This window comes from Delphinapterus leucas, chromosome 16, assembly GCF_059928025.1.
Source record: "Delphinapterus leucas isolate spDelLeu-1000000601 "Yukka" chromosome 16, BTC_Dleu_Yukka2, whole genome shotgun sequence".
Lineage (NCBI taxonomy): Eukaryota > Metazoa > Chordata > Mammalia > Artiodactyla > Monodontidae > Delphinapterus > Delphinapterus leucas.
The window spans coordinates 57,596,769-57,618,657 of NC_143144.1; the positions used below are offsets into that span (position 1 = coordinate 57,596,769).

General features: G+C 37.3%; 1 protein-coding gene across 2 annotated transcripts in view; it reads left to right on the plus strand.

The window, feature by feature from the left end:
- R3HCC1L (R3H domain and coiled-coil containing 1 like) overlaps nucleotides 1-21,889 on the plus strand; it is a 75,957-nt gene that overhangs the window by 45,222 nt on the left and 8,846 nt on the right. Inside the window, exons 1-4 of one of the 2 annotated variants that reach the window (XM_022569118.3) lie at nucleotides 12,171-14,985; nucleotides 16,013-16,188; nucleotides 20,766-20,836; nucleotides 21,753-21,848. In XM_022569118.3, coding sequence (XP_022424826.1) covers nucleotides 14,974-14,985; nucleotides 16,013-16,188; nucleotides 20,766-20,836; nucleotides 21,753-21,848 — 355 coding nt within the window. In that variant the 5' untranslated portion in view covers nucleotides 12,171-14,973. Of the gene's footprint in view, nucleotides 1-12,170; nucleotides 14,986-16,012; nucleotides 16,189-20,765; nucleotides 20,837-21,752; nucleotides 21,849-21,889 lie in introns of those variants that run through there. The other variant, XM_030759230.2, reaches the window with a different exon arrangement.

Sequence of the window (21,889 nt, forward strand, 5' to 3'; positions counted from 1 at the left end):
TCAATTTTTTTCATTTTCTTAGTTTAGACATTCCCTCTTCCAGCATTTAAATTCCTTACCATAAATAAGAATCATTGGTTTTGAATAGTAGAATCATTCCCCCTTTTATTCCTTATACCTTTGCCCAGAAAGGGAAAAAATGATTTTCCCTATAAAATCTCCAGTTTTGTAAATGGGGAAATTGAAGGTTAATGGTTGTATCTTTAAGACAAGCAGAATCAGTATTTCAATCTACTTCTGTCTTAATCCAGTATTTATGTTCTTTCTACCAGACCACTTCCTCCCCTATAAAATAGTTTTGTTTGAGTGACTCCATAGAGCCTTTTAAATACTAAGTGATGAGTCTTTTGATTCTGAGAGTTGAACCAGAAGTACAGAAAAATGTTCACAAGCATGTATAAAAGAGACACCTGAGACTGAAGAGGGCAGCGCATTGGACAGAATTGACTTTCCAGTACCATGGACTTCCTCCTTATTCTTAGGAGGTGTTTGCATGCACATTTGTACCACAGTTAGTACTTCTTATGGGCAAGTCAGGAAACAGCAGGTCTTAAACATTTCTTAAAAGAATATAGAGCAGAAGGCACCTACAAATTAACATTCATGAATCCTTTGAAATTGCATGCAAACTTTTATATGTAAGTGCAGTTTTTCATAACTTTTATCGGATTCTCAAAGGTGATAGTTCCCCAAAGTATGGTCCCTGGACCAGCAGCATAAGCAGCACCTGGGAACTTGTTAGAAATGCAGACTCTTCAGCCAGGCTGTCTTTATGTTTACGAGACTTTCAAGTGATTCTGATGCACATAAAGTGAGAATCACAGCCCAAAGACAACATACAAACTTAAATTATATCAAGATGTGAGTGTGGTAACCAGAAGTGGCTGTCAGCTCATAATTAGAAAGCAAAACACTGTTCAGCAGAGGTTTTAGACCCAAATCAGGCTAAGATGTACTAATAATATGGTAAGTTAGGTGAATATAGAGAAGTAATTAAGGATCCAGGCATTGGGAGAAGGCCTTAGTCTGGGGAAGGAAGCAGTGTTCTTAGGAGTTGGCAAAGGGACTGCTTAAGGGGGTAGGAGAGCACAGGTGTACGTGGGAGAGAAGAAACAGCTTCCTACAAAAGAAGGGCATGGGACACAGAGCCTTTTGTACATGGTACACCTAGTAAATATTTACTGAATGGATGTAGGCAGTAGGGCAGAGTTGCTTTCTGCCTTTTTAGGTTAGCCTCCAGGAGCTTTCAAAACATCATTGCTGCCGGAACTTGGATTCTGTGTGGTAGCTTAGGGATATGGCTTCTGTATTGGCGGGATGGAGGTTTAGGTGTGCAACTCTGTTGTTCAGCTCTTAACACTGTTTAGGTGCAAAAGAATTTAGGCAACTGAGTCTTTTGAGAAGCATAATAATATAGCCAGAGGACACTAGCCTGACCTAAAGCTGGGAATGGCAGGAAAACGGAGCAGGTAGTGTTTTAAGCTGATGACAGCCAGTGCCTGCGTATTGCGTTTGTGTATCTTCTGAGGTGTTTGGTAGAGATTGGAGTCTGTGTGGAGGCATGAGGATAGATGAGAGCAAGAAAGAAGTTGGATTGAGAATGCAAGTAATGGATCCAACTCCAAGCTATTGCCTCCTGTGCTCTGAGTTTTAGAAGATGTGATAATAATAATGTTATTAAAAGATGTCACAAATCCAAGAACATTAATAGCTTTGGTGACTATTACTCCTAATTTATTATTTATACTGTTCCAAATGTACGTTATTAAAGGCTAAACCAGAGTGTCTGTCTACCTTGAAAACTTTCCAACCAAAGATTTTTGGCTCTTTTCCCAGCTGGCCTATTTCTTTGTTGACAATGGCTAGCCATACAGGTATGCCTAGTACTTCTAATAGGCAGGGAAGTATGCTCTAGAGCAGGGTGTGGTAACCATTGGCATGTGAAGCAGTTTCCTGTGACATTTGAACTTCTGAAACTGCCTGAAGGGGTTAGGTCATTGTTGAGCTCCCAGAACTGCAACTCTTGATGAGTCTCCAAAGATTACACATCTCCTAAAACAGTGGTATGGGATGCTCAGAAATTGAAGTTGATAATTGATAAAGAAAAGGATGTTGGCATGACTTCTTTTAAACCCTTTGAGATCTTGGTACCAGCACACAGGAATTATTGTTGTCTAGATAAAACTTCCTCTGCTGCCTCCTGTACTGATCAGCAAACCTGTTGGTAGGAGGGTTAGTAAGATACCAGCAGCATAACATTGATGTTGATAGACACTGACATCTGGTCCCTTCACTGGCCATTTCTGGTCCTGATGCGTTTTTAGATAGCGGTAAATATTTAGGTAGGAGTTTCCTTTTGTTATAGAAGGTTGCTAACAAGGTATGACCATGGAAAAGAGAAAAGGAACACCATTCATTCCCAAACCATCTTCCTTCTGTGTGTGCCTACTCATGTTCATACTTCATCAGTGGTATCTTTCCATCTGGTCTTCCCAATCATGCTGGGAAGACGAGGAAATCCAGATATGTCTCCCCGGCTTTCTCAGTCTTCCTCTTGACTAAAATTTAATCTGCCACAGTGTTTTCACTGTTCAGTCTGGATAGCATCTTCCCAAGAATGCCAGCATCAGTTTGCCATATTAGCCTTTCTGTACTGTCTAAATAGGAGCCAAGTCCAAGTTGGTTCAGGATATTCACTTGGTCTCTGCCCATATATTCGTGTACCATATGTTACTATTCATTAGAGGAAACTAGAGCTCTCAAACTTGTCCTCCGGCACTGGGGTCAGTAAGTGATCATCTGACATGCTTCATTATTGTAGCTTTCTTTTTTCTTACTTCCTTTGGTTCTCCTTTTCTGCATTCTTATTCACTTTTGCCCTTTCTTCTCTTTTACTGTGCCTTAATCCAAAGCTATGGCCATGGATTTCTCTCATTGATGATAATCAGTGATATTGAGATGTTGCTGATACCTATTGTAGAGAAATATTTTTTTTAAGATTTATTTATTTTTGGCTGCGTCAGGTCTTAGTTGCAGCACGTGGGATATTCACTGAGGCATGCGGGATCTTTCCTTGTGGTGCGTGGGCTCTTCGTTGCGGGCTGTGAGCTTCTCTCTAGTTGTGGCACGTGGGTTTTCTCTTCTCTAGTTGTGGCACGCAGGCTCCAGGGTGCATGTGCTCTGTAGTTTGTGGCACGCAGATTCCAGAGCGAGTGGGCTCTGAACTTTGCGGCATGTGGGCTCTAGTTGTGGCACGCGGGCTTAGTAGTTGTGGCACGCAGGCTTAGTTGCCCGGCGGCATGTGGGATCTTAGTTCCCTGACCAGGGATTGAACCTGCATTATAAGGCGGATTCTTTACCACTGGACCACCAGGGAAGTCCCTAGAGAAATCTTTAGATGGCACCTTGAATGGCATTCTACTCATTCTGTGTTAATAAATTTTATGAAGTCAGAGTTTGCATTTCTGGCCTTGGTTTCTTGATAAGGTCAGTGGAGGCATAGCCTAGATATATTAGATAATTTTATTTGCAGATAGGAAACACCACTGAAGACATTATCTACTCTTATATTTAATGTATAAAATGTTATATAAAGCAACTATACTCTAATAAAAATTAATTTTAAAAAAAGTTGGAGTTTAAAAGTCTGAATTTATCCTTCTGCTGTTGTAAAGGATTTATGCCCAAAGCAGTATAGAAAAGGGATGAAAGCCATAACTTATGCTGTATATTATACACTGTAGTTTTATTATCTTTTAAGGGAACTCTTTTTGGATGTGTTGGAACTTAGGTCATGAAAAATTTGAAAAGGCTTGAAATACTTTTAAAAAAATAGTGTTATTTCCCTATTTGCCAAAGATAGGAAGTTAAATGGGTGAAACATTTTAATTCTAGCTTTTGATTTATTCACATTACCATGGACAAACATGAAAAATTTACTTTCTTCAGTTTCTACTGAAGAGTAGAAACTGAGTTAGTAAGCAGTTAAGTAGCTACAGGGTAATAGTGGAAGAGAAAATAGAAACAAAAGGTTTGAATAACCTAACCTACATAATTGAGAATTACCTATATGGGTTAATTCTGTAAGTAATTATGTGAATAGACATGGTGATATTTGAAGCAACCGCAGTAATGTTATACCATTAACTCCTGGTCAAGTCTCTGTTGTCCAAGTCCCTGTAACCTCCTGATATCCCTAATATTTAAATTTGTTATAGCCACAACTATAGTTTAAAATGGTTTATTACGTTTAATTAAAAGTACCTGGGGCTTCCCTGGTGGTGCAGTGGTTGAGAGTCCGCCTGCCAATGCAGAGGACGCGGGTTCGTGCCCCGGTCCGGGAAGATCCCACATGCCGCGGAGCGGCTGGGCCGGTGAGCCATGGCCGCTGAGCCTGCGCATCCGGAGCCTGTGCTCCGCAACAGGAGAGGCCACAACAGTGAGAGGCCCGCGTACCGCAAAAAAAAAAAAAAGTACCTACAGAAGTGTTCTTATTCCTACCTTCCAAGATCAGAGGCAGGATTATAACATAGGCCTTGAACAATAAGGACTAAGACCTGGAACTTTAACCTGTCTAAGAGAGAAAACTGTACGTCTTTTTTAAAAAAGTGGAATGTTAGCATTGAAAGGGACCTGTAACATAATGTTTTATGTTTACCTCTTGCTTTATAGATAAGGCAAGTAAGGCCCAGAAAGGTTGTTACTGACCTAGCCAAGGTTAGTGCCAGAGTTGGCACTAGAATCCCAGTCTCCTGGTTTCTAACCCTGGGCTTTTTCCATGACAGTAAGCCTTTGCCTCTACCTAAAGCTCTCAGCCAATCAACAGACATTGTACAGCTATACTGTGCCCAGCTCTGATATTGGTGATATGAGGGATAAAAGAGAAGGATAAGAATGTTTAAGGAGTTTATAGTCTTGTGGAGCTGATGAAACTTATTCTCAGAAATGTCTAGAAAAAAATAAAGAAGTATTCTATCTCATTGAATTGAAAATGCTGTTGATTGTGAAATATACCATTATTTTATGTATCACTAAGAAAGAAATTAAACTTTTACACAATGTTTACCCTTTAGAATTTTAATTTTATACATACTGAAAGAGCTCTTAATTAGACATAAATTTTTTTATCATGTCATCTCTTACATAAAGAAAATGTAGGTGAAATAAATTGGTTCTCATTTCCTAAAACTTTGTGTTTATAGTCCAACTCTTTCTAATGATTTTTTTTGAATTAGAACCCAAGTGTTCCTTTTTCTTCCTTTTTTTTAAGTTTAATTTTATTTATTTGTTTTTTTGGCTGTGTCGGGTGTTAGTTGCAGCACGTGAGATCTCCATTTGAGGCATGCAGGATCTTTCGTTGTGGAGCATGGGCTTCTCTTTAGTTGTGATGTGCAGGTTTTCTCTTCTCTACTTGTGGCGTGCAGGCTCCAGGGCACGTGGGCCCTGTCGTTTGTGGCACCTGGGCTCTCTAGTTGAGGCACGTGAGCTCAGAAGTTGTGGCGTGCAGGCTTAGCTGCCCCATGGCAGGTGGGAACCTAGTTCCCCAACCAGGGATCGAACCCATGTCCCCTGCATTGGAAGGTGGATTCTTTACCACTGGAACACCAGGGAAGTCCTAATAATTTTTTGACTCAGTCATTGATACTGATGTCTTTCCAGCCTGTTACCATCTTCTGTTCCATCAACAACTTTGACGATACAGCATTTCTTAAAAGAATACATAAAAGAAGTAAAAATCATTGTTGCTGGATTCTTAAGCCAGCTTTGCACTTATATAGGGCTATTCTTATATTCAGATTTTCTTCCACCCTGCTGACCACCCTTTCTGCAAATTTTGGTACTGGTGCTTTTGGTGCTCATTCATATTCAGACAAGCAGTGACAATATGCATGATTAAGATGCATACTGGTGTTGGAGATGTTAAAATGTGCATCTTAGAACTGATGAAATACGGTATATATCCAGCTGCCAAGAGTTATGATACGGTAGTATAGGGAATGGAGAAACCATCAAAATAGAGTCAATAGGGAACGCTTCAAGAGGAGATAAAGATTGAAGCTGGGTCTTAAAAGAGAAGGATCAGGAGCAGACAAGGCATTCCAGGCTGTGAGAGCTTGTAAAAAATATGGAACGTTCCCAGGCTTAGGTCCTGAATTTGTCACTATCAGAAGTTTAGATGATCTGTTTTGAAATTTTGTTGTTGTTTTCCTTTTATAATTTATTAAATTGGATTTTCTGCATGATTTATATAGCCAGAACAATTAAAGTTTATTGGCAAAGGGAAATTAAAAAAGTGTCATTTTCCCCCAAAATTTCAGAATGCCATCCAGAATCATTTAAAAAATATATATTTCATAAATCAAATTCTTATTGATGGGGGCTCTATGTAGAATCAGTCTTGATAAGCATGCATTTGGACAAAGTAATTAACTTGGGGCATGTGCATTTTATTCATTCCACAAGTATTTTTTGAACGCCTAGTTTGTGCAAGGTAACATGTGCAGGGGGGGAATATAGGGATAAATATGACACATCCCTTGTAGTTGAATTATAGAATCAGAATATTGCTGAGGAGACTGAAACTCCAGCCTTTCTTTCCAGCCTTACTCCCTGTATTGGTTTGCTAAGGCTGCCAGAGCATATTGCCCTAGACTGACTATGGCAAAGTACCACATAAATTTGTTTTCTCACAATTCTGGAGGCCAGAAGTCCAAGATCAAGGTGGCAGCAAGAGTTAGATTCTTCTGAGGCCTCTCTCCTTGGTTTGTAGATGGCCGTCTTCTCCCTGTGTCTTTACATGGTCTTCCTTCTGTGTCTGTGTCCAAATTTCCTCTTTTTATAAAGATACCACTCAGATTAGGGTCTACCCTGTTTTAACTTAATACCTGTTTAAAGGCATTATCTCTAAATACAGTCATTCTAAGGTACTGGGGTTTATGGCTTTAACTCATGAATTTTGAGAGGACACAATTAAGCCCATAGCACTCCCCCAAGCCCTCACATTATTTAGTGTAACCACACTGAACTGTTTAATGAATACCACACTCCTTGCATGCCTTTGCACACTTCTGCCTATGGTACTTTTCTCTGTATAATTTCTTTACTTGGGCAGTGAACGAAACAAAGTTCATTCCCCTCTATCCACTGGTAGTACCTTCTTCATTCTTATAACTTTATTACATATTAAGATTCTTTGTTCAAGTTCTTTCTCTAATGTTATGTTCAATGTACATTAAATGTTGGTTAGGTGGTCAGGTTGAGGTTGGAGGAAGAGACAGGTCTTGTTAATATAGGGTGTTATACAGTGAGTACTGTAAAAGTAGTGCAGATGAGGTAAACGCTGTAGAAGTCTAGAGGAAGAGTCAGATTATACATGTGACCAAAAATAATGTGATCAAAGCAATAGGCAGGAAGAAGCAAAATGTGTTTAGGCATAGTATTACTCTTTGGTTGGAATGTAGCATATTTTAAGGGATGACATGACATAAAGCTAGAAATGTATATATTTTAGTACACTATTAATGAGGTAATAAATTACCACAAACTACCGTCTTAAAACGACACAAATTTGTCTTTTACAGTTCTGTAGGTAGAAGTCCAAAATGGGTCTCACTGGACTAAAATTAGGGTATTGGCAGGATTGTGATCCTTTCTGAAGACTCTAGGGGAGAACCCATTTTCTTACCTTTTTCAGCCTCTCCTACACACTGCCCACATTCCTTGGCTCATGGCCCCCTTCCGTTTCCAAAGCCAGCAGTGGCCAGCCAAGTCTTTCTCATATTGCCTCACTCTGACACACTGACTCTTCTGAAACAATTTGCTTTTAAGGACCCTTGTGATTATATTGGGCCCACCTAGATAATCCAGCATTATCTCTCTATTTTAAAGTCATCTGATTAGCATCTTTAATTCCACCTGCTACCTTAATTCTCCTTTGCCATGTATCATGTTCATAAGTTGAGGGAATTAGGACATGGACATCTTTGAGAGGCCGTCATTCTGCCAACCACAGGTAGGTTGGGTCCAGGTTATGAGCTTTAAATACAGCCATTGAAGATTTTTAATCAAAGGAATGTCATGATCAAAGCAGTATTATGGGAAGTTTAATCTATAAGCTATATGGTGTCTCGAATATAGGACTGGAAAGAAATCAGCACCCCTGAGTTCTTTTCAGCTTTGCCATTGATCCTCCCTCCATCCCTCCTTTCCTCCCAGAACTGCTTGTATCCATAAATCCTTAATCAGAGGGAATTAGTTGTCCTGAACATTGATATAGCCACCGTTTCTGATTCTGTTCACTGTAAGGCCATTTCATCATGTTACGGAAGGAATACTAGACCAGCGGTCAGGAGACCTGAGTTATGATTCAAACTTTATCAGTAATTTGATTTGTAACCTTAGGGATGTCCTTTAGTCTCTCTGTGATGTAATTTTCCATCCTTATAATTGGGATAACAGTAGCAGCTGATCTAACATGCCCATCTGACAGATATAAATATAACTTTATTCCCAAATAATGTAGCATATATTTATTTTTTGTTTGTAGAGAGTAACTTGCGACTTCAGAACTTTTTGTTTTTCCTTTTGTATCTTGAAGAACCTAGTATCAAACAAAAAATAAAAAGCTCAGTGATCCATGCCTAGTTGACCTTCTGCTCTCTGCACCCTTTTTGTCCCCTTCTACAAATAGGAATCAGGCAATTATGTCATAGCAAGTCAGGTACTATTTTTTTTTTTAACATGTTTTTTGGAGTGTAATTGCTTTACAATGTTGTGTTAGTTTCTGCTGTATACGAAAGTGAATCAGCTATACGTATACATATATCCCCATATCCCCTCCCTCTTGCATCTCCCTCCCACCCTCCCTATCCCACCCCCTAGGTGGTCACAAAGCACCAAGCTGATCTCCCTGTGCTATGCGGCTGCTTCCCACTAGGTATCTATTTTACATTTGGAAGTATTTATAAGTCCATGCCACTCTCTCACTTCATCCCAGCTTACCCTTCCCCCTGCCCTCGTCCTCAAGTCCATTCTCTAGGTCTGAATCTTTATTCCTGTCCTGCCCCTAGGTTCATCAGAACCATTTGTTTTTGGGTTTTTTTTTTAGATTCCATATGTATGTGTTAGCATACAGTATTTCTTTTTCTCTTTCTGACTTACTTCACTCTGTATGACAGACTCTAGGTCCATCCACCTCAGTACAAATAACTCAATTTTGTTTCTCATTATGGCTGAGTAATATTCCATTGTATATATGTGCCACATCTTCTTTATCCATTCATCTGTCGGTGGACACTTAGGTTGCTTCCATGTCCTGGCTATTGTAAATAGTGTTGCAATGAACGTTGTGGTACATGTATCTTTTTGAATTATGGTTTTCTCAGGGTATCTATGCCCAGTAGTGGGATTACTGGGTCATATGGTAGTTCTGTTTTTAGTTTAAGGAACCTCCATACTGTTCTCCATAGTGGCTGTATCAATTTACATTCCCACCAACAGTGCAGGAGGATTCCCTTTTCTCCACACCCTCTCCAGCATTTATTGTTTGTATATTTTTTGATGCTGGCCATTCTGACTGGTGTGAGGTGATACCTCATTGTGGTTTTGATGTACATTTCTCTGATTCCTCCTGTGTGTCTTTGGAGAAATGTCTGTTTAGGTCTTCCACCCATTTTTTGATTGGGTTATTTGTTTTTTTGATATTGAGCTGCATGAGCTGCTTGTACATTTTGGAGATTAATCCTTTGTCAGTTGCTTCGTTTGCAAATATTTTCTCCCATTCTTTTTTTTGATAAATTTATTTATTTTATTTTATTTATTTTATTTATTGCTGCATTGGGTCTTCGTTGCTGCATGTGGGCTTTCTCTAGTTACGGCGAGCTGGGGCTACTCTTTGTTGTGGTGTGCAGGCTTCTCATTGTGGTGGCTTCTCTTGTTGAGAGCACTGGCTCTAGGCACGCAGGCTTCAGTAGTTGTGGTGCAGGGGCTTAGTTGCTCCACAGCATGTGGGATCTTCCCAGACCAAGGCTCGAACCCGTGTCCCCTGCATTGGCAGGCGGATTCTTAACCACCGTGCTATAGTCTTTTCGTCTCGTTTGTGGTTTCCTTTGCTGTGCAAAAGCTTTTAGGTTTAATTAAGTCCCATTTGTGTATTTTTGTTTTATTTCTATTTCTCTAGGAGGTGGGTCAAAAAGGATCTTGCTGTGATTTATGTCAAAGAGTGTTCTGCCTATGTTTTCCTCTGAGAGTTTTATAGTGTCTGGCCTTACGTTTAGGTCTTTAATCCATTTTGAGTTTATTTTTGTGTATTGCTTTAGGGAGTGTACTAATTTCATTCTTTTATGTGTAGCTGTCCAGTTTTCCCAGCACCATTTATTGAAGAGGCTGTCTTTTCTCCATTGTATATTCTTGCCTCCTTTATCAAAGATAAGGTGACTGTATGAGTGTGGGTTTGTATCTGGGCTTTCTATCCTATTCCATTGATCTATATTTCTGTTTTTGTGCCAGTACCGTACTGTCTTGATTACTGTAGCTTTGTAGTATAGTCTGAAGTCAGGGAGCCTGATTCTTTCAGCTCTGTTTTTCTTTCTCAATATTGCTTTGGCTATTCGGGGTCTTTTGTGTTTCCATACAAATTGTGAACTTTTGTTCTAGTTCTGTGAAAAACGCCATTGGTAGTTTGATAGGGATTGCATTGAATCTGTAGATTGCTTTGGGTAGTATAGTCATTTTCACAATGTTGATTCTTCCAATCCAAGGACATGGTATATCTCTCCGTCTGTCGGTATCATCTTTAATTTCTTTCATCAGTGTCTTATAGTTTTCTGCATACAGGTCTTTTGTCTCCTTAGGTAGGTTTATTCCTAGGTATTTTATTCTTTTTGCTGCAATGGTAAATGGGAGTGTTTCAGATTTTTCATCTATTCCTATTCATTAGTGTATAGGAATGCAAGAGATTTCTGTGCATTAATTTTGTATCATGCTGCTTTACCAAATTCATTTGATTAGCTCTAGTAGTTTTCTGGTAGCATCTATAGTATCTTGTCATCTGAAAACAGTGACAGTTTTACTTCTTCTTTTCCGATTTGGATTCCTTTTATTTCTTTTTCTTCTCTGATTGCCGCGGCTAAAACTTCCAAAACTATGTTGAATAATAGTGGTGAGAGTGGGCAACCTTGCCTTTTCCCAATGTTACTGGAAATGGTTTCAGTTTTTCACCATTGAGAACAATGTTGGCTGTGGGTTTGTCATATGTGGCCTTTATTATGTTGAGGTAAGTCCCTCTATGCCTACTTTCTGAAGGGGTTTTATCATAAATGGGTGTTGAATTTTGTTGAAAGCTTTTTCTGCATCTATTGAGATGATCATATGGTTTTTCTCCTTCAATTTGTTAATATGGTTTATCACATTGATTGATTTGCGTATATTGAAGAATCCTTGCATTCCTGGGATAAACCCCACTTGATCATGGTGTATGATCCTTTTAATGTGCTGCTGGATTCTGTTTGCTAGTATTTTGTTAAGGATTTTTTGCATCTATGTTCATCAGTGATATTGGCCTGTAGTTTTCTTTTTTTGTGACATCTTTGTCTGCTTTTGGTATCAGGGTGGTGGTGGCCTCACAGACTGAGTTTGGGAGCGTTCCTCCCTCTGCTATATTTTGGAAGAGTTTGAGAAGGATAGGTATTAGCTCTTCTCTAAATGTTTGATAGAATCTGCCTGTGAAACCATCTGGTCCTGGGCTTTTGTTTGTTGGAAGATGTTTAATCACAGTTTCAATTTCAGTGCTTGTGATTGGTCTGTTCATATTTTCTATTTCTTCCTGGTTCAGTCTCGGAAGGTTGTGCTTTTCTAAGAAATTGTCCATTTCTTCCAGGTTGTCCATTTTATTGGCATATAGTTGCTTGTAGTAATCTCTCATGACCCTTTGTATTTCTGCAGTGTCAGTTGTGACTTCTCCTTTTTCATTCTAATTCTGTTAATTTGAGTCTTCTCCCTTTTTTTCTTGATGAGTCTGGCTAATGGTTTATCAGTTTTGTTTATCTTCTCAAAGAACCAGCTTTTAGTTTTATTCATCTTTGCTGTCGTTTCCTTCATTTCTTTTTCATTTATTTCTGATCTGATCTTTATGATTTCTTTCCTTCTGCTAACTTTGGGGGTTTTTTTGTTCTTCTTTCTCTAATTGTTTTAGGTGTAAGGTTAGGTTGTTTATTTGAGATGTTTCTTGTTTCTTGAGGTAGGATTGTATTGCTATAATCTTCCCTCTTAGAACTGCTTTTCCTGCATCCCATAAGTTTTGGGTCATCGTGTTTTCATTGTCATTTGATTCTAGGTATTTTTTGGTTTCCTCTTTGATTTCTTCAGTGATCTCTTAGTTATTTAGTAGCATATTGTTTAGCCTCCATGTGTTTGTATTTTTTACAGATTTTTTTCTGTAATTGATATCTAGTCTTATAGCGTTGTGGTCTGAAAAGATACTTGATACAATTTCAATTTTCTTAAATTTACCAAGGCTTGATTTGTGACCCAAGATATGATCTATCCTGAAGAATGTTCCATGAGCACTTGAGAAGAAAGTGTATTCTGTTGTTTTTGGATGAAATGTCCTATAAATATCAATTATGTCCATCTTGTTTAATGTGTTATTTAAAGCTTGTGTTTCCTTTTTAATTTTCATTTTGGATGATCTGTTCATTGGTGAAAGTGGGGTGTTAAAGTCCCCTATTATGATTGTGTTACTGTCGATTTCCCCTTTTATGGCTGTTAGCATTTGCCTTACGTATTGAGGTGCTCCTATGTTGGGTGCATAAATATTTACAATTGTTATATCTTTTTGAATTGATCCCTTGATCATTAGGTAGTGTCCTTCTTTGTCTCCTGTAATAGTCTTTATTTTAAAGTCTATTTTGTCTGATAGGAGAGTTGCTACTCCAACTTTCTTTTGATTTCCATTTTCATGGAATATCTTTTTCCATCCCCTCATTTTCAGTCTGTATGTGTCCCTAGCTCTGAAGCGGTACTATTTTTTAGACTTGTTTTCAAGAGCAGGTTACTAGGCTTATAAGAGTCTTAAAACCCTCACTTTGGGAAGATAATTTAATTTAGTTGATTTTGTGGAAGCAGGTTCTACATATGAAGGAATACTCAGATTTCACTTATGCTTTATAAACAGCAAGCAGGCCCTTGGTAAAAATCATAAAATATTTGTGATTCATAACTCAAAATTATTTGCTGAGTTGTTTGCAAACTTTCCTTTCCTGTGGACTGTAATGGATTAGAATGAATCAAATTGTAAACCTTTCCCCTCTATTGTTGCTCTATCAAACATTTATTAGCCATATGAAAGAAAAATATATGAAGGTTGGTCATAAAATATGAAGGTTTCACATTGACAGTTGTGACAAGTATTGTCTCAATACATGTGACTCTCAACAGTAAATGTTTCAGTTGTCTACAGTAGAGATATGATGCAAACTACAAATGTGAGCCATGTATATAATTTAAAATTTCTATGAGCCACATTTAAAAAGGTAAAAATAAACAGGTAAAGTCAAGAACGTATTTTTAATATATCCAAAATATCATTTCAACATGTAATCAATATAAGAAATTATTAGTGAGATCTTTTATTTTTTGTATTGTCTTTGAAAGTTGATGTCTATTTTATACATAAAACACATCTCAATTCAGACTAGCCATGTTTCTAGTACTCAGTAACCACATGTGGCTGGCAGCTACTGTGTTGGACAGTACAGGTCTACTGCAAAAAAGTCATTGCATCAAATCTTAGGGCCTTTCCTGAAATACATCTGTATTACTGTGTCTAACCCCTGTCTGATAGTGGTCTCTACCCTGCCCGCCCCCACTCCCCTCTCACAATCATGCTCTGATCCTCACTTTATACCATATTGTCTTCTCTTAGACATTTCCCCCTTCTGTGCCACATATTCCTTTCTCTTTACCCCGTCAAGGCCCCCTTGAATGTTTTGTTGAAATTCTCAGGAGAAAACACCATTAATAGTATGGCCTGCTACCTCTCAGCCTACCTCCCCCAAAAATGTGTTGCCAGTAGACATGCAAGCTGATTCCAACAATATCAGTACCATGGGAGTATGAAACAAAGTTCTTCTACTCTTAAGAAAAGTTAGGAGTCCCTGATAATAGTGGAGTCTTGAGTGTTATAGGAAAAACTAGTCAGGAGTATGTTACTTGTAGGCTTTATATCTATTTTCCCATGAAATGTAGAGTAGGAATTGTGTGTTTTGCTATTATTTACACTTTGCATTTATTTAATCAGTATCAGAAGCTGAAGTGTTTAATAATTACCTCAAAAATGGGATGGAAGTATACAAGTTCAAATTTGCTGACCAGATTAGAGCAAAGGGCCATAATCAAATTTCCTTGCCAGACTATCCTGCCTCTCTTTTTTCTTCCTCTTTATAATCAGTTCTTATAGTTCCAAGGTACTTGTAGTTAGGCATTGTTTACCTCTCACAATGCATTATTTAGCCCCAATTTATAAATGCATGGACATGCAGTGGTTTGTTTGGTTTGGTTTTTGCAAAGTAACTCAAAAAGTCCATGCCAGAAATTCAAAAATGAAGCAAATAGTTCCAATGACAGTAGCATTAAAAAGTTAGAAATAAATTTAACAAAAGAAGTGTAAAACTTGTACCCTGAAACTACAACACATTTTTGGAAGAAATTAAAGAAGACCTAAATAAACATCCCATGTTTATCTTCTTTAATATTGTTAAGATACTACCCAAAGTGATTAACACATCCAGCTCAATCCCAGCTGTCCTGTATTTTTTGCAGAAATTGACAGAATGATCCTCTGATTCATTTGGAAATGCAAGGGACTCAGAATAGCCAAAATGATTTTGAAAAAGAACAAAGTACGAAGACTCAAACTTCCTGATTTCAAAACTTATAAAACAACAGTAATCAAGACAGTGTGGCACTGGCATAAGGATGGACTTGCAAGTAATTGCAGATTACCCTCCTTTCTGGGGCTCTGAGTTATTCTAAACTGATACACCAGTCCACTCTAGGCTTTTAAGAATTTGTTAAACATTTAGCTGATATCTTCTTGCCCACTCATGTGGTGGCCACTTCTTCCCATGATCTGCCAGAGGCAAAACAGTTTATATATTCTGTTTCTCTTTGGAGGGACATGTCATCCTGTGGATTTCAATTTCCTTGTGTACTCTGTGTTGCATACTCAGCTGTATGGTAAACTCAAGAAAAGTTATGATTTTATAGGTCAGTTGGTCTTTTCTCATTGTTACGGTGTGAGGAATATTCTCTTCCTGATTTCTACATCCTAAGCAGGGTAGAAATAACATGGTGATTGGCCTATAATAGATTTAGCACCTAGTTAAAATATGTTTAAATTGGGTTGAAATTGAATTCTTACTTAGGTGACACGTAGTGTGCTAGCACTTAACTGCATCATCTCATTTAATCTGCACACCATAGAATAGTAGAATTTTAAGTATTCTTCATTACTATTAATTCCTGTATTAACCTGCTTTATGGAAATTCCTTTAGGTAGCTCTCATGCTACGGAACTTAAATATAATTACTTGTGCCACTTACATTTGTCATAACAAATTTCTTTGTAAGCTACTGTCAACGAAAGGTAGACTAACAAAGTGTTTTTATTCTTAAAAATTTTGTTTTGTTTTTGTTCACTTTCAGAAACAAAACTATGGGTCTGATCAATAAGCTCAAATAAAACAAATGTTATTAATTCATCTCTTCAGCTATTTTCTGAAATTCATTTTCTAAGATGTGTTGTTCATAACTCACCACATTAATCAAAGTATTCCACAAGTATAATATAAGCTGGGTGATAGAGCCCAGTCATTATTGTGTTCATGAACAGAGACAAATGATAAAGGTTAAGGAATAGGAACATGGAGACAAAAAGGATTGTTTATATATGGGAGGATATTTTACAGTGCTCTGGCTTGATGTAACAGTCACATATATGCTTCCTCCTCTCTAGTTATCAGGGAATATGAAGAATAGAGAAAGCATCCAAGAACCTATATTTGATTATTACAACCATGAAGTTCCTGATATTGACCTCAGTGATTGTGAATTCCCACATGTCATTGAAATTTATGACTTCCCCCAAGAATTTCGTACTGAAGATCTTCTACGGATTTTCTGCACTTATCAGTAAGTACTTGCAAATGATTGGGGATGTTAGGGAAGGTGGAATGAAGTTTTCTTAAAATGTCTTCTGAAAGATCATCTTTTTTGTTTTTCTATTCCTGGTGTTTACTTTAGCATCAAGTTTGTTTATTGTCTTTTCCAAGTCCGTTAGAAATCCGTATCAAACCACTCTTCTTCTCAGTTCCTTTAAAAAATGCTAAATAGTCTTTCTAGACCCCATTTTAGCATTTAAGAAGAATGTCATCAATAATGACTTTGGAATCTGTCTTCATGGTACATTTAGTCCATTTATATTTATTGTAATTATTGATATATTTGGATGTATGCCTGCCATCTTTTTTTGTGTGTTTACTTGTCCCATCTTTTTCTCTTTTCTCTTGCCTTCTTTTGGATTGATGAGGTATTTTTTTCTCCTTCCGTATTTTTGGGAAATGATCCTGTTTCTATTGTTTGGTGGTTACTTTAGAAATTATAAAATGCCTGCTTAATTTATCAGTGGCTAAAGTTAATATTTTTACACTCTTTCCAAACATTCTAAGGGTTTTAAACTCCATTCCCCAATTCCATTCCAGTGTCTCCCAAACCTCCAACTAATATGCTATTGTGATTTAGTATTTTGAATCTTTTTTTCTTTTTAAATTCCATTTGATGTTATATTATTGTTTTATATTATCAGCATTCAGATTCATCCACTTTCTGTATTCTTCATTTATACCTTCTTGCATCTTATACCTTTCATCTGAAATCTTTTTCCTCCTGCATGAAACATGTTCTTTAGTATTTAATTTAGTAACAGTCTGCTGGTAACACACTCAGTTGGGTTTTGTTGTCATCATCGTCGTTGTTTCTTAATGGCTTTATTTCAGCTTCATTCTTGAAAGACATTTTTGCTGGGTAGAGAATCCTAGGTTGGTAATTGTTTTTCTCAGAAACTTGAAAATTTTATTCTGCTTTCTCCTGGCTTTCTTAGTGTAGGATGAGAAGCCAGCTGAAAGTCTGACTATTGCTTCTGAGAGTAATCTGTCTTTTCTCTTTGGGTGCTCTTAATGTTTTCTCTTTGTCTTTGGTGTTGTGCATTTTCAGTATGATGTGGCTTTGTGTTTCTTTTGTTATTATTATTATTGAGCTTGTATTTTTCATTGGTTTTGGAGAAGACTAGACATTCTCTCTTCAAATATTGCCTCTGTACTAGTCTCTTTTATATTCTCTAAGATGCCAGTTAAACGTAGATTAAACCTTCTCACTTAATCCTCGTGTTATCTCTTTCATATTTTCCATTTCTTTGTCTCCATTACATGCTGAGTAATTTTTTTAGCTCTAATTTCCGCTTTCTGATTTCTTCAGCTGTGTTTAATTTGCTGTTAAATCTGTCCATTGAATTTTTAAACTTCATTTTATGTTTCTCATTTTTCAAAGTTCTCTATTTTTCAAATCTGCACGGTCATTAGTTTCTTTTTTTTCTCCAAATATTTCCAAGAAGTATATTGAACATAGACCTTCTATAGTCTATGTCTGGTAATTTCTTTACCTTAAGTCCTTTTAATTCTCTTTCTGCAAATTCTCACTCATAGTGCCTTGCTTCTTTTTTGGAGGTTTAGTTACTTTTTTAAAAAACTGTACAGCTGACCATTTCCTTCGGAATTTTACTTATGAGAATTGAGGCTTACAGTAAAAGAAGAGGATATCTCCTGAGAGGATATGTGTTTTCTTCTGCCAGGCACCAAGGGCCCTAACAGTCCAAAAGAGCTGTAAATTAAATTATTGATTTGAGGTTATTCTGACCACCGAGATAGAAATAGTCAAGTAGAGAATGATAAAAAAATGATTGTTATATGTCTCAACCAGTTTATTTTAACAGTACATATAAATGTCCATTTACTTGCCAGTCTTTGATGTGGTGCCAAGGCCTTTTTTTTTTAAGTAACTAGTCTGTTGATGGCAGACTATCTTCTATTGAGTTCTTATATGTCACCCTGATATCACCTGTGTCTTCCAGCAAGAACTTTAATGTCCCTTCAGAGTCACCTGAGTGCAAATTCCTTATAGGTTAAAATGTTTTTTTTCTCTCTCTCTTTGTAAAATATTTTTTGGCTGTGCCGCATGGCTTCCGGGGTCTTAGTTCCCTGACCAGGGATTGAACCCAGGCCACAGTAGTGAAAGTGCCAGGTCCTAACCACTGGACCACCAGAGAATTCCCTCTCTCTCTCTCTCTCTCTTTTTTTTTTTTTTAAGCTCTTTTGCCCAAACATAATTGATAATAGCTGTTTTGGTTTTTTTAGTGACTTTATCTTTCTCTAGTCTTCCAAACCATAGACACAACTTTTCTTTTTCACACTCATATTTCATCATTTTAATTTTATTTAATAAATTAAATTATGTAGTGAAAATGTAAATTAAAACTGATATAAGTGGGTTTGAGAATAATTGCACTACCTCTTATATATGTATGTAATTCATACATATGTATGAGAAGGTAAAAGAGTCAGAAGTATACCTCTGTATCTTTAGCTTATAAGAAAAAATAAGCTTCAGGAATAAAGAAATAATCCCAAAAATAAGTTATTAAGAAAAAGATTTTCAGGGTCTGGAAGAAAGTCATTACCAAGAAGGGATTATACTTTAATGCTCCAATCCTGACATTAACAATGAACCAGATCTAACAATGAACCAGGTCTATTGTCTGATATACAAATTTAAAGTTAAAATTCAATTCATGTACCTCTTGAATTAGGGTATAGCTCCCAACTTTTCCTTAAGGGTTAGATAGTAATTATTTTAGGCAACTCTGCCATCGTTGCACAAAAGTAGCCATAGCCAACAGGTGTGGCTACAGACAATGAGTGTGGCTGTATTCATTGAAACTTTATGTACAAAAACAAGCACCCTGTTTTTTTGTAAAGCTCTAGAACAGGCAAAACTAGCAGCCAGGTATCTCCCTTAAATTTTGTTGGTTGAGGGGACAGGAGTAGCACTTATCAGTTATGTAACTAAAAGAGATCATGGAGGACAGTTAACACTCTCTGCCATAGATCTTACACTAAACGTATAGTGTAGATCAGTCAGTCTAATTCATTACAATTATGTTAAGACTCGGTATCAGGGTCTGTTCCAGATAAAGTGCATAATAGGTTTTAAAAAGCAGTCAATGAGATTAAATCCAAAATTAGAACTACCTTAGGTTGTCATTAATAATGATGACTTTTAAGACCAAGGATCGATTTTGTTGATGTCTGGAATTTCCTGAAGATTAGTTATTTCTTAAGAATTATTAACTTCCCTTGCTTTGTTCCTTCCTAATCTTACCTGCAGATCATTTTTCCATGAAACAGGAAAACATTCTCAAAAGGGGGAAGCATTTTAAAGGGTTATGAAATTCTGAAGTCTAAAAGGCCCTCCAGAGCCCATCTAAGTTTTTCTCTTTCTTTTGTCAACTATCTTATAATATAGACTTCCACTGTTGAACTTTCTCATAGTCTTCAACCCCTGTGGTCATTTTACGCCATGGTCAAACTGACCCTTACATTCAGGAAATTGTCTAACTAACCTTCAAAGCCTCTTTATTCCTTTTTCCTTCAAAGGAAATTTTTTCTTGACTAGTTGTTAAAGAGGGAAGATATTTTAGCAGTTGCCTTTTTTTTTCCTTTATAGTGCTTTATAAAAAAAAAGAAAAGGTCATGGTGCAAAAGCGTATAATGATAATGCCTGTTGAGTCAAACACCAGAGTCAACTTCATATTTTAATCACATCTTCATCAATATTAATCATCTTCCTGATGAATATTGCTATTAATAATAAAAAATAATGGGCACTATTCATTTATTAGATGTCCACTAAGTGCTCAACACTGTGCCCTTTACCTTGTCATGGATAATCTCACTTCCGTTTTCACAGCAACTCTGTTATGAAGGAACTGTACCCATTTCTACAGATGAGCAGACCTAGCTTACAGAGAGTTTAAACCTGCCCATGGTCTGAAGGTGGCAGAACCTGAGTTTCCCTTTCTTACTTCACTTCTACAACTGGAAAGAAAGAATAGGTCAGCCTCTCTGATTAGAGTTGTCCCTTTTCTCCCTTATTTGATTGATTGATTGATTGATTTTGCTTTGAATGACCTGTCTCCCTCTTCCTCTCTGTCTCTTGTCTCTGTCCTTGAGCCTACATTTGCATTAAATCCAGGTGACCTTCCCTGCCTACCTCCTCCTCTAATATTCTTCTACCCCTCCTATGCTTCCTCATTCCACCTCTTCTAGTTCCAGTCCCCTAAAAACATCTCTTGTAAATAGTGTGATAAATACTTTACCTCCCCAGGGAACATGTGAGGATTAATTAGTTGATGTCTGTAAACTGGCTTACAATGTAAAATACTCCCAGGTAGTTCTTTATGATGGTATTATTGCTTTTAAAGTTCAGTGGCTTCTTCTGTACCCCAAGCCATTTTGTATGTCATTATCCCCATTCCACCTGTGTGCTTGTTGAGTGTTTCTATCTCATCATGAAATGCTTTATGAGACTCTATTTGAAAGATGTTTTTTAAAAGTAAATTTTATTTTAAGGAATAAAATTCTGTTCTTTTGTTGCAGAAAGAAAGGATTTGATATTAAATGGGTGGATGATACACATGCCCTAGGAGTATTCTCCAGTCCGATTACAGGTATTCACCCAGTGGATTTCAGTGTGCTTGTTGTCCGTTTTCTCCTACTTTCTCCTACAAGTAGTCTCCTAAGGACTGCTTGTCCTTATTTGCTTTCTGTTCCAGCCACCTGACATTTTATTCAGTCAATACAGATAATTGGCAGGTAGAGGTTTTTGAGGCATGTTACTTTGGTACCCATTTGCTCCCCCTCTCCCTTTTTATCCTAATCCAGTGGTGTTTGGAGAGAGAGCTCCTTCCAAGGTTATTTGCTGCATAGCTGTCAGTTATGATAGTGCATGGACAGATTATAGGTAAAGATTTAAGAAGCCAGTATGACTAAATCTTAAAATATTTTTGATTCTACCCCCCTCCCCGACAAATGAATTTGCAGTAGCCCTTTAACCTGTCCAGTGAGCATTTGTAATACCTACTTTCTGAATATATGATTTGGCCTTTTCACTTATATCATTGGCCTCATGATAGATCTGATGCAGACGCATTCAAAGAAATTAGAGATGTTGATTCCTGTCTGAATCACCTAAAATAGGGGTCTGCAGACTTATTCTGTAAAGAGCCAGATAGTAGATATTTTAGGGTATAAGGTTTCTGTCACTACTTAACTCTTGTGTTGTAGCCAGAAAGCATCCCTAGACAGTATGCAAATGAATGAGCATGGCTCTGTTTCAGTAAAACTTTACAGAAACAGGTGGTTGGCTGGATTTGGTCACAAAGCCATAGTTTACTGATCCCTGTTCTAAAATAATCACTGCCATTTTGTTCTTTACGGATTTTCTAGAGCTTACCATTTCTTTTGCTCATGATGAAAAATAAAGCATAACATCTAGGAAATACTTTTAAGAACTAGCCTTAAATTTTTTTTTTTGCATCACTCTTCTTCATGTCTTCTACTTCTTTATATTTATTCTCTTAACAGCTCGTGATGCTCTGGGTAGTAAACATACCATGGTGAAGATCCGGCCCTTGTCGCAGGCCACGAGAGCAGCCAAGGCCAAAGCTAGAGCTTATGCTGGTAAGCCTATAATCTCAGGAGCTTTTTCTTGTTGATAGTGG